A 12,918-nucleotide genomic window follows, 5' to 3' on the forward strand; every position below is an offset into this window, starting at 1 on the left:
TTATGAGTGAAGGACCAGGGGGCAGAGAGGGAAGAAAGGGAGGGAAGATTGGGTCTTTCGGGACCCCACTACATCTGCCCAGCCACAAGAGTTCTCACTTCAAAATGATTTCTAAAAAGGGAACCAGGGCACGTAGTTGAGTGCTGCCTTAAATACTTAGGCTGAAAAATTATTAGTGAAAATCAGTTTTCTGTTCCTCTTGATGTTTGCCCCAACAAAGAAATACAATCTAAACACATTCAGAATCAGAGCAGGAAGATGGCCAGTAAAGCCTTTGCTTTTTTTTTTCTCTCCTCCTCCCTCCCTAGCTCTCCAATCAACTTAAGCATTCAGCTGCCAATTCTTTCAGGTGACAAAGTTCATCTGAAGAACACTCCACACCTGCTACTTTGGGGGCAGCATGTCTTCGCCCATCCCCCTCCTACATGCGTGCAAGACAGGACAACCCAGCAAAACCACATCGACTTCACTAACAACAGCTTGCAAGCCCCTGAGCAAAAGCTGCTCCTCGAAACAACTCCTGTTTTAACAGGTCAATGGGTTAAACACATTTCTCCCCAAAAGACACAAAGACCACATACATTACAAAGCCATTGGCTGCAGGCCCTTGCCCAAGAGGAAGTGCACAGCTTCTGCTGGCAAGCACGTGTCAGAAATCCAGACAGACAACACAGCTCTGACCTGCAGAGGCCTCTGGAAGTCCCAGCCCTCGTCCTACACACCAAATATGCAGAGAGCTGCAAAACCCCAGCCCCTGCCCCAGACACTTCACACCTACACCATTTCCCCACTTCTGCCATTTGGGCAAGACATCTGCAGCTGATGAGGAGCTGCACTCACCTCTGCGAGTCTCTGCTTTCCTTCACCTGCTTTGTCCCTGGACACACAATCTGCCTACATGCACAGAAAAATCCCCACAGGCACTTCCATTCAGGTGTCGTGGAATCTCCTAATGAATGGAAAAGAGAGGGAGAATTTGCCTCTCTCTTGGCTGCCTGGCCCACTTGCCCTCTCAACTGGTCCATTAAGAAGAGGACCAGATGCCTTTGGCCTTTCTCTAATGGCTTGCGCTCATTAGTACGGGTTCAGGCCTTACGAGGAGGAATTCCATTCCCCTTCCCAAGCCAAGTAATGCTCACATACACGTGACTCCAGCTGCTTACAACAAAAAACAAACATAAAAAAACCCACTCACTCATCTCCGTATGGTAGGCCAACAGAAAGAATCAAAGGACACTGCCTGGCTGGGCAATAAAGTGTCCGAGGATAGTCACTGCAGGACAAGTAAAGCATCTGGGGGAGAAAACCCCCAAATCTTAACTTTACATGCACAGCGACAGGCTGTGACCTAATGGTTATTGGTCAAGAAGACCCAACCACTCAAACAGAGATGGCCAGGAAAAGACATGCTCCTTGCTCTGCAGAGGTCAAAAGAAGCAGAGCAAACGGTATTAGAAAAGGAACAGAGAACCCAAGCAAGAAATTGCATTAGGCCCTTCCAAGGACTCATGGTAGGCCTTCAGCCCAAAGACTGGGTGCACCCCTGGAAGAACAAATACAGCCAAGGCCATCGGGCTACTACCTCTGCCTGACGAAGCTCCCAGGTCTGTCACAGCCTGCTGGAAGAATACTCTCAGGAGAAAAAAAAAAAGTCACTATATGCTGCCCTCTTCTGGTCCTGCTTCCTCGACAGCTGCTGTTCAACACTAGCCAAGAGAGTACCAGGCTGAAACAACATCTCGTTCAACCCAGTGGCCCCTCTGCTCCTGCTCTCTAAAGCTGTTGGAGTAATCATCTTCACTACCTCTGCATCAGGGGCCAAGACGTCCAAGGGTGTCAGCTGAGCTAGAGATTTGTGCTATGCCAGCTAACACACGCAGAAATGTTTGCTAACACTGAAGAGCTGTGATAGTTTGGAAGCTCTTGAAGTGGGGAGAGCGGGGGCCAGGAGCAGTTACAAAGCTCTTGGAAGAACGCAATGCCTCCCATGGATAGCACGCTTCCTCTTACACTCAGGCTGCTACTAGGAAGCACTTCCTTGACATTCTTCCCTCTGCTCAAAAGCCTAGCTTTACTGATTGCTCTGTAAAGTTAGCACATTTGTGCCAGAGGCTACCATGGATTTGACAGCAAAGTTGTGGCTCTGAATATACTGGGAAGGAGGCAGAACCTCGGCATCCAAGACCCCGCACGGAGGGCACAATGCCACACGAGATCAATAACTCGGGTCCCATTCCCTCCAACTTGCAGCAAGTCAATCACAAAGACTGACGGTCTGCATCTACTAAGAGAAAAGCAACAACATCTAATCCTGCGTTAAACAGAGAGAACCTGACAAATCCTTCTGGTGAGTCAAAGCAGAAAAGCACTGACTGAGCAGTTACAGCAAAGCTTCACAAAGCTTGCTGCCTTTTGGTCCCATTGCATCAAAGCATTTCCTGGCCTTCTTTCTGACCTGTTATTAAGATACACTTGTTAAAGGAGACACAGCACAGCCTTGGGCTGCACACAATAAAACCAAAATGGACTATCCTTACTTGCTGGTGCTCCTCACCCAACTCTAAAGAAAAGCCAGTTTGACTCACCACCAGTGCCCAGGGCGTTCTCAAGTGAATGGGCACTAAGATGCGGTCCTCTTGGAAGACGTACACTCCTCCCCTCCATCTTCCTACTGCTCCAGAGCCCCCACAAATTAGTTTGCGATAGAACAAAGTACCCAAAGCATGAACCACTGGCTAGCCTTCCTTCTTCTTTCTTTACACCACAAGATTCACGTAGCGATTGGTGATCTGTATAACAAAAAGAAAGCTTGAGGTGAGAAATGCAACACTGCTTTACCAAAGGAAAAGTACACCAACACTTCTCTGCTGGCCACCCTGCAGCAGGCAGCTGCCTGAGAGAACTCCAGGCGCAGCTTCTCTTCCCAGACTTTAGCGCATGGTTACCGCTTCAGAGTTTGCTAGGAACACTTGTCACCCACTCCAGTCAATCTGGACTTGAGTAGGACTAACTCCAGGAAGCAGCACCAGACAAGAAGGACAGGTGCTTTCAGAAATACTGCGCCCTTCGAGGCTGAAAAACAGAACCTGAACACAGATACTTCGGAGATCTGCAGTGGGAGGGGGGGTCAGCAACGAATTGGGAAAAGGAAACTCACATACACCCTCAAGGGGTATTTTTCAATATATACTGGTGGAGAACACCACTGCGCTGCAGCAAGTTTTACCTCACCCTTCAGCCAGCCAAGCTCCTTTAGCCTGTGGATGCGCTCACAGGTGACCCTGAGGTTGACAGCACTGCTCATCATCTCCTCTGGTTTGCCTTCCTCCAATGCAGCAAGGACCCCTCTCGCCATTCCTGCAAAAAGCACAGGTACAGGGGAAAGGGCTCAGGAGACAAAGTCCTCAGCACAACCACCTGTGCGCAGCAGTCAGCTGAAACAAGGCCTTGCAAAGCCTGTCAAGCTACAGCTTGGAAACAGCAGGAGTGCTTCGGAGCACCGGATCACTGGCTTCCTCAGTTTGCTGCTCAGTTAGCAACAGCAGCCTGGGATTTTTTTTTCCTTTCAGAGTCCTAATTTGGAAGGGCAGGGTTGTTTCAATCTGTTTTCATATCAGTGCTGACAGGTGCAAGAGAGGAAGCTGACAGAAAACATGAGCGCTAGCAAACACAAGGAAACGGCTGAGGAACGAACACAGGAACAGCAAGAGCCTCCTCTCCCACATCAGGCTGCAGCCCTCACAACACTGAGCTTTAACCTCACCGCAGCAGGCATTCTCCACACTAAGGCACCTAACACAGGAGCCTGGAAGAACTTGAAGGTGGTGAGCTTCAAAGGGAACGGAGCTGACAACACAAGGGCAAATGGACGTCACTACATGGGAGTTCAGGCAATCAGAAGTCCACGCTGGGCGTCTGACTCGCTGCAAAAGGGCTGCTGGCATCCAAGTCCGCTTAAAGAAACCATGGGCCTATTAGCATAAAATACTCTGATCTGCAATAGCACCTCCTTCTTGCTTGAGGCTGGGTTCACAAAATTCAGAAACCACCCTTTTCCCTCAGATTGTAGCATTACTCTGCAGGCTTCAGTAAACCCTTGTTTTGCTAGTCCTTTCCAAGCCAGATTGGAGCAAGTAAGGACAGACTGCTCGACTAGCACACAACGACAAAAGTCTTGCTCATGCATAAAAGTGCAAGAAGGATATTTTGTACACACAACCAATCAACCAGCCAATTCCTCCCTTTCCGAACTCCCAAGTGCCTTTTTAGGGAAGGCCGCTTTCAAACTGTGCACCTGTCTGCTACTGAATCCAAAGCCAAATAGAGCCAAGAAAGCCACAGCATTGGCTGAGTTTACACAAGCATTAAGAAGCTCAGCAAAGCCTCCTATATAGCTCTTCAGCTGAGATTGAGTTCTCATGATAGTTCTCATTTCCACGGTTAAGCTTGTATTTCTCATCTCAGTCCTTATCACAGCTGAAAATCCAAGAGATGCACCACATATCTCACAACACATGGAAGAGCAGACTAAACATGTGTTGCAACCTTGTACTGGAAGTCAACTAAGCTGGTGCACTGTGCGCTTTCAAGCGTTACCCCACAGGCAAGAGGGAAAGAATGAAAACAGCATGGAGTGGAGTGCTCTGAATGGCACAGCCACAAAAGAAACGACAGCAGGAGACCTCTGTCAAAGCACCGTTTGTTGAAGAAGGCCCCCCTTCCCCTGGGAAAAACAACTGGCACCACAGAGCATTCTTTACTCAACAACATACTCGGAAGAGGGCAAACAGTTACAGTTGAAAACACTCAATCAGCTTTCCCTAAAAAAAGAAATAATAAAAACAATAAAAAGACCTTGCGGGAGACAGCGTGGTGCCTTCCTGAAGTCAGCGCAAGAGCAGCCCCTGCTCTGCCCTCCTGCACCGAGCTGGGCAACACTGCTGCTGCCTCCCCGGGCACGTGGCTCCCTCCTGGCCAGGCCCTTCCCACCAGCACACGTCCCCAGGGCAAGGACCAGGCTGCGGCTGTGCTGCCAGCAGCAGCCTCGCGGGAGCCTGCTGCCAGCTCCCCGCTCCGAGCCCTGGCCTGTTCCCTGGAGCCCAGAGTTGGGCGCCAGCAGCTGCCTCCCCTCGCCCACCGCCAGGAAGGCTTTGTGCCAGGCAGCACCCGGCTGTCTGGGGGAGTGTGCAGGGAGGGCTTGGAGGAGCTCTGCAGCTCTCCTGGACCTGGGAGGCAGGTGGCGAGGGCCACGGTGACTCCTGGAGATGCCTTTTGTGTCCTGCTCATGCTGACGTGGCAGAAGCCCCCCAGCGCTGGGGTCATCACGCGTGGGTGTCGTGCTGCTTGCTGCCCACACCTGCATTTTGGAAAGGAAAAATGAGTGTGGTGTGGGGCCAGTCACTGCAAGTGCACGAGAATAACTAACAGGCATTTTTCAAGGCAAAGTAACTCTTCTTGTCCTGTTGGGTGCCCGAGAGATGGCTTCTTTCCTCAGCAGCATCCCTCAAAACCTGTAGCTGCATGACGGCCCGTGCTGTGTCCCGGGCCCTGGGGCCTTGGGGCCTTGGAAGGGCCACTGATGGGGCCTATGTCCAAAGCAAGCTCCCGAGCGCTCCCCCCCACAGGGACCCCGCTGCGCCCCTCACTGAAAGCACCTCGGAGTCCCAGGGAGAGTCGCTGTCTTCCTCCCGCTCCACTCCTGCTGCCGACGTAACACCTACAAAGGAAGTAAGAAACGACACGCCATGAGTCCTTCTTTCACTCTGCTGCTCTCCTCCATCAGGCAAGCCCTGCAGCCAAGAGACGGAGAACGGTTCAACTACAGAGGAAAAACAAAGCCGTGTCATTCAGCCCCAGCCGCACCGCCGTGTTCTCGCCACTTCCCGTGGCCTTCTCTGCAGCAGAAGATGCCCAAGCCCAGCACGGCAGCTCACACGGCTACAACAAACGCCCAACAGACGGTCGGGTAGCATGCAAACCAGGCGCGGGCAGGCCGGAGTCACGGAGTAGGGAGGTTTCAGGGGCATCTCCCCTCCAAACTAGGGCTCCAGAGTTTGGCACTCACAAGCACTTTGCACGGTAGAGGAGGAACCCTCAAAGCGCTAGCCAAAACATCCTCACACGCGCAGCAAGTCACCGAGAAACAACGCTCCTTACCTAGCACTACCCCAAAACAGCTCCCTCAACTGACACTCGCTACCCTCAACCTTCCCCCCTGGCATTTGCTGGCAAGGGCAAAAGGGGGTGCCGTACCGTCTCACAAGCAGATCACCATTTCCGGTCATTGACTCGGCACAACTAGCAAAGAAACAAAGCGGATCAATGTTTATTAACTCACCTCTCACACCAGCAGGGGCTTCTGCAGCATCCACAACTTGAGGACCACCAGTAGCCTCCTCTCCCTGACGTTCAGGTGATTCTTCCTAAAAGAGGCCAGCCAAAAGCGTTGGAAAGAACAGAAACAAGCAGCCTCTGCACAGGCAGGCAACACCTCGCAAAGTACTTCTCTCCTCTGTACCCACACAGGGAAACGTTCTCACTTCTCCTCTACCAGGCCTGCAGTTTTTCCTCGGGAACGTCTTTGAGCAGACAGCAATACCTAACGTCACAAACGCCCGGCTCTGCTTCTGCAAAGCTCCTGAGAAGCACTGCCTGCACACAGGCTGACCCTGGCTTCACCTACGTTACAACATCCAGGAGCGCACGCACCCTTTCCCCCTCCTTTGCGCCAAGGAAAACCAACAGCTGCCTGCTTCTCAAACAACCTTAGTCAAACCTCCTTCTCTTTCCTCGCTTTCACTCTTCAAACCACAATCACATCTTACTATGTCTCTGAAGAGCTACTGCAGCAACATTTGCGACAATCTCTCAAAGGTCACTGAAAAAAAAACGGAACCAGCTTAAAAATCAAACATGCCTGCATCTCCAGCAGTACAGCCTGGGTTCCAGCACCACACTCGGAGTCTTCATCACAGCGCAGTCCCAACGCCATACACCGCAACTGGGGGAAAAAAAACAAAAAAACAAACAAAAAAACCCCACAGAGTTGAAACAGGCAGCGTGAGATCACATGCAAGCCTGGAATGTAATCCGCATCCGGCACGAGAGAAAAAGACCCGCCTGAGCAACTCCCTGCCAAGCACACTTGAGGAACCTGACAAGGAGGAAAGGAGAGCCAGGGGATGAAGCATTTCAGCAGATTTTGAACAATAAATGCCCTTCCTCCATATCAGTCAGAATTCTATTGCCAAAGTCACTGGAAACAAAGAGCAAGCTCTGGAGGACAAAAGAATAGGCAACCCAGGAGCTGATCAACTTTTATGGTCTCGAGATCTGACTCACAGGAAGAAAACCACGTGGCCATTTATCTTGTCACCTACTGCTCTTTCACCCCCCCCGACCACAAGGCTGCTGCATGCTCTGCCACGGCTACAAGTCTTTGAGGAAACAGCTCACAGCAGCAGAAAGGGTGGCAGGCAGGAGACCGCTCTGCCGGAGAAAACCACCTGCCTGGAGACTGAAGTCCAGACAGGTCTTCCCTGCAAATGAGGCGTCCCATGGCAAGTGTTGCCTGTTGAGGCACTTTACCTTGGCAGCTGAACTGCGGTTTTCTTCCTCAGAAGCAGGACAGCTGTCATCACTCTCCTCTTCCTCCAACATTCTTGAAAAGCAAAGGCAAGAAGGACCCTGTCTCTCCAATCTTTCCTCTTTTTAGGCAGGTTAAAGGATTTGGGAAAAGGTATTGTTCAAGTCTCACCTTGCAAAGTATCCGTGGGAAACGTCGTCTCTCACTGTTCAAATATTAATTGACATGATTAATTCTTAGCATGTCAGACCTTCCAACGTCAACAATGCCTACAAGCGTGTAACACGGACAGTTCTACAGGCCACACTGGAGTGGAACATTCAGGCGAGACAGCACGAACAAAAGCATGCCCCAAACCACTGATTTTTCTCATCATACTGAATTCTCCCCCCCCAAACTAAGTAAGCAAGCAAATTCAACACTGTCCTCATATTTCCTTCTAACGTTCCTAACCGAAAAACTAGCATGGCGCCAAGATGCTATGTGAGCAGACAGTTAGCAAATGCTGGCGCGGGCTGAACAGGATAAGAAGTGACTCAACTGCTGAACTCTTCATACCACGCATGCGAGCATACGCCACAGGCAGAGATTGTTCTCTCTCTCTCTCTCATTCTCTCTTTGTCCCGTCCCGTCCCCCTCCACCAACCTGTGGTTGAAAATGCCAGGTACTGCACAGTATTTGTAATTTTTTTTCTTTTTCTTTTCTTTTCTTTTTTTTTTTTTTTTTTTTAAGAAAAAAGGAAAGCCCCCATCTATAAACATGGGGGATCCAATAGGCAACAACCCTCCGAACGGACGGCTAACATGCTAATTATAGAAGCGCCCTCACGGCCTTGCAAGACACGTGTCCAGTCGGCAACACAGAAGCGCATTTACAAAACTGTGTGCGCTACTCCATCCGAGACCTCCACTGAAGTCAATGGTGAACATGGTAAGCTTCAACAATATAAGCCACCAAAAGAAAAGGCTGTAGGGATTTTCCTCATCAGCTCCTCCACGGTTAAGGATCCTACCTCTGCTGGCCAGAGCGCAGGCACCCAATGCAAAGCCAGCAGCTCCTGCTCCGGGAGGCGTGCTAAGCGCTGGCACGCCCTTTGCGCCGCCTGCAGAAGCTTCTCCCGCCTTTTCCCCGACTGCAGAGTCTACCAGGTGTTGACTAACACTGTATACAGAAAGAAAGGAAACACACTGATTTTCAGACTTTGCATTGCTCGGATGCGAGCTCAGCATCACAAACGTGAAACGTAACGGAGCATTTGGGTGGAAGTCAAGGACAATTTCCCAAGTCGCACTTGACACGGGAACAATATGTACCAGAAGAGTCCTTTTCGCCCAGCTGCAACAAAGGTCTCCACACGCCATTAAACCTTGCTGCTGTTACCAAGCACGCCCATAAACCAACACGGACGTTCGGACAACTTAGCAACTCTAACGGTGACCCAAAGCACCTACCGAGCATGTCCAGAAGTTCTAGCGTAATCCTCCGCTGTCCATCCAAGAACGTCTTCCTGGGAAAGATCAGCACCATAGCGAAGAAGAACTTCTATCACGCTCATGTCCCCAGCAGAAGCAGCAAGCATAAGAGGGGTCCTAGAGCATCCAAAAGACGATAGGAAATCTATCGGCCGATACAGACATTTCACTGGCATTATTTGCAGCCCTATTTGCTCCCAAAACAATTACTTCCCCCTTTCCCACAGGCAGAAGGAAAGCAGAGCCAACTACACGGAAGCACAGGAGAACTCAGGTCGGAAGGGGCCTCAGGAGGTCTCTCCGCCTAACACCTCCCCAAAGCACGCTCAGCTACGAGGCCAGACCGGGTTGCTCACGGCTTTACTCGGTCGGTTCTTCAAAGCCGCCAAGGAGGGAGGCTGCACAACCTCCTCGGGCAACCCGTTCCCACGCGTCACTGTCCTCGCAGCCAGCAAGGTTCTCCTCACATCCAGCTGGAACCTCTCTCGTTTCAACGCGTGCCCGTTGTCAAAGCAAGTGTCAGGACAGAGAGACAACGCTGCCCGCGAGACAACACTTACCTACCAACCATGCCTGGGTTCTAAAAACCCGCTCCTGCCCAGCAGCAATGCTGGAGAACTAACGGCAACTCCCCTGCCTTGCGGCAACCAGACACAAAGCTTTCTGGCAGTCCTGAAGGCAGAAGCCAGCCAGTGAGGCGCAACAGCAGCCAAGCGCAGATCACTTTTCCAAAGTCACGCAGAAGCGACTGCTTCCGTGTGGCTACTTACTTAGGCCTTTTAGAGGCTCACGCCCACGCCTCTCATCAGTCAAACTTTAAGAATACTCAGGAGACCCACGCCCTGTTTGGACAAGCCCTTCACCTTTCAGAAGGATCTCGAGCGTGCACGTCAGCTCCTTTTTTAAGCAGGAACTCCACCATCTCTTCGTGATGTTCGGACACGGCAAGAGCAAGGGGAGTGTATCCCATCTGAAAGCATAAATCCCCTCAGTTAGAAAAACACAGAGAAGCGAAGCAACCTTTTCTTTCCAAGAGCGGCCTTACCCAAACTCTGCGCTTACCTTATTCCGTGCATCAATACGGGCATTGTGCTCCAGTAACTGCCCTGCTAGAGAGGTGTTAGGAGCAACGGCAGCGAGGTGAAGGGCAGTGCTGCCGTTAACATCGGCCAGATTAGGGTCGGCACCGTGCGCTAGCAGAATGGCAACGCATTCTTCTTGCTGGCACTGTACTGCCTGGAAACAACACAGGAAAAAAGGAAACCTTTCCAGCAACTACGTTTTCCTCTGCCACAACTCCCACAGCTTGCCAACCTCGGAAAACAATAACGCGTTCAAAGATTAGGTAACGTTAGGCACCTATTCGGCGCCAAGCACGACACAATCGCCACCCACACCTAGGTCAAGAATCACCCAAGGGAGGGATTGCTCAGTGCGTAACTTATAAGCCCTACCTACAGCAGCATCACATACTCCACGTACCTTCATCAGCGGCGATCTCTTGAAATTGTCACGAGGATCCAGCTTGCACTTGTTTCCTACTAAATAGGAAACAACCTCCGAATGCCCGTTAGCGCAAGCAAGATGCAGAGGGGTCCTAAAATTTAAATATACGACGTTAACACCGACAGACACGCACACAGCTGAAGACACCGCTCCTGCCTATGGCATGTGGGTAGGGCCACCCGTTTCCGGTTCCAAAAAACAAGCTTAGAAAAAGTTTCTCATTCCTTCAGCCATGACAGCAGTTGCACACCCAAAGCCTGGGGCGGGCTAGGAAAAATGCCCCCCACCCCACCCCAGCACCCATTTATGAAGACGACGGTCACTCAGCTCCCCGCCTCGTTCCCTGCAAATGGATTCCTGCGCCCAGCCACAGGACCCTTCCCGCACAGCCTCAGGCTTCCGGTGGGAAACTGCTGCCCTCCACACCTCTGCCCAGGCAACTGGCCACTGCCTCCAACAGCACGACACACACAGCCCAGCAAGGACGACCAAGCCTTGGGCACCTTAAGCCTACGGCAAGGGACCCTCTAGCTTTCGCCAGCATCGCTCACGTGACAACAGCGTGCCAGAGGCTAAGGAGGTGGCTTTTAGAACACCATCGCATCAGCTTTGTGCTGTGCTTTTCGGGAATTCGTGCCTTCTGTCCTTTCCCCGAGCTCACTACTGCAGCAAACGCGAGGACACGCTCGCTCCAAAGCGCCCTCGGTAACACCTAGCAAACCAGCCAGCAGAAACCTTCCCCCACAACGCTGCCATGCCCACAGCAACAAAGCAGCGCTCTGTCTTGCCGGCAGTTGTAGCTACCCTTCTCCTACAAGCTCGACCACGGAGGAAGCCCTCTCCAAGGCAGCAGAGCTGCCTTTCCACCAGCCCTCGCCAGCTGAAGGAAATAGCACTCCCTTCCTTCCTTCCTTCCTCCCTCCCTTCCAGGAAGGGCCCTGCCCTGCCCTGCCCTGCCCTGCCGCGCCGCGCCTGGAAGAAAGGCGGCCCTTCAAACTGCCCAGCATCTCCAATCAAACCACCGCAGCCGATGCGGCTACGAAGGAACACGCGACCACCTCCGAAGGGCTGCTGCCACGCACGCAATACAGGTGACGCTGCGGGAGAAGCCGCTCACAAAACCTGCCCCTCGTTTCGCCCTCCTCAGCCGAGCCAGGCCGAGCCGAGCCGAGCCTCGCGGGCTGCCACCAGGCAAGGAGACCTCTCTGCTCGCAGCAAGGGCCCGCTGGAGCCTCCCAGCTGCGCCACCGCCGCCCCCTCCGCCCGCCGCTGCGGGGCCGCGCCGCAGCCACAGACGCAGCCGCCGCCGCCGCCGCAGCCCGGCCCTCGCGGCCGCCCCTCGCGCCTCCCCCCACGCTCGCGGCGCGGCCCAGAGCCCGGCCGGGCGGGCGCGGGCGCGCGCGGCGCCACCCCCCCTCACCGCTTCGCCTTGTCCCGCCTGTCGATGCCGAGTCTCCGCAGCCACCACGGCCGCCGCACCCGCGCCAGGTCGCCGCTGGCGGCCGCGCGGTGCAGCTTGCCCAGCTGCTTCTCGCGGAGCTCGGAGGCGGCGCCGACGCAGGGCAGGGAAGCGCTGCCGGACGGCGACGGCGGCGGCCCCTGCCCCTTGCTGAAGAGCCCGAAGAGCCTCTTCATGCTGCGGCGGGGACGGGACGCGGCCCGGCACGGGCACGGCCCCGCGGGCACGGCCCCGCCTCGTGCGGGGGCAGAGGAGCCGAGCGCCGGCCAGTGGCCGCGGCCCGGGACAGCTGCTGCGGGGCTGCGGGCTCGGAGCCCCCGGGCCGGGGGCAGAGGCGCGGGCTGAGAGCAGGGATGCAGCAAGGCTCCCAGCGAGGCACGCGGCGGCCACAGCACTGAGAGCAACCGCCTCCAGACGCCGCGCGGGCGCCGCGATGCGCAACGGCCGCGGCGAGCTCGCGCGGCGGCGTCACAAGGCGGAGCGGGGGGGCCGCTGCGTGCCTGCGCAGTGCCGCGGGGGCGGGGCCGGGGCCGGGGCCGGGGCTTCCCTCCCCAAAGGCGGCGCCTTTGCTTGCATCCAGGCGACTCGCCAGGAGGAGAGGAGATGCAGCCTCCTTTCAGGGAGGTGGAAGTTCACCAGCGAAAACGCCCTCCCTCATGAGACTCCGCAGCCTCCCAAGCCCCCGCGCACTCGCGGCTCCCTCGAATATCAGCTCGGCCTCTCAGCCTGCCCGCCGTCCGTGCCCAGGCGCCTCCTACGCGCCGGCTAGCCCAGCTTGCCGTTCGCTAGCGAACTGCGCGCACCCCCGCGGGCACCCAGCAGCTCAGGGGAAACAGAAAGGCGCTGGTGCCCGCACCACAGACACGGGGGCCGCTATGGCCCGAGGGCTGCCTCC

General features: G+C 54.2%; 1 protein-coding gene across 1 annotated transcript in view; it reads right to left on the reverse strand.

Annotated features, from left to right (window-relative positions):
* Nucleotides 1–12,199, reverse strand: part of LOC136996625 (ankyrin repeat domain-containing protein 7-like) — a 28,249-nt gene extending 16,050 nt beyond the window's left edge. Inside the window, exons 1-11 of the mRNA XM_067317513.1 lie at nt 11,985–12,199; nt 10,541–10,655; nt 10,121–10,294; nt 9,922–10,028; nt 9,038–9,175; nt 8,599–8,747; nt 7,757–7,790; nt 7,588–7,660; nt 6,917–7,000; nt 6,338–6,422; nt 5,646–5,818 (exon numbers count right to left, since the gene is read on the reverse strand). Coding sequence (XP_067173614.1) covers nt 5,646–5,818; nt 6,338–6,422; nt 6,917–7,000; nt 7,588–7,660; nt 7,757–7,790; nt 8,599–8,747; nt 9,038–9,175; nt 9,922–10,028; nt 10,121–10,294; nt 10,541–10,655; nt 11,985–12,199 — 1,347 coding nt within the window. The remainder of the gene's footprint in view (nt 1–5,645; nt 5,819–6,337; nt 6,423–6,916; nt 7,001–7,587; nt 7,661–7,756; nt 7,791–8,598; nt 8,748–9,037; nt 9,176–9,921; nt 10,029–10,120; nt 10,295–10,540; nt 10,656–11,984) is intronic.
* Nucleotides 12,200–12,918: the final 719 nt, after the last annotated feature.

The sequence above is a fragment of the Apteryx mantelli genome, unplaced genomic scaffold (assembly GCF_036417845.1).
Source record: "Apteryx mantelli isolate bAptMan1 unplaced genomic scaffold, bAptMan1.hap1 HAP1_SCAFFOLD_62, whole genome shotgun sequence".
In the NCBI taxonomy this organism is placed as follows: Eukaryota; Metazoa; Chordata; class Aves; order Apterygiformes; family Apterygidae; genus Apteryx; species Apteryx mantelli.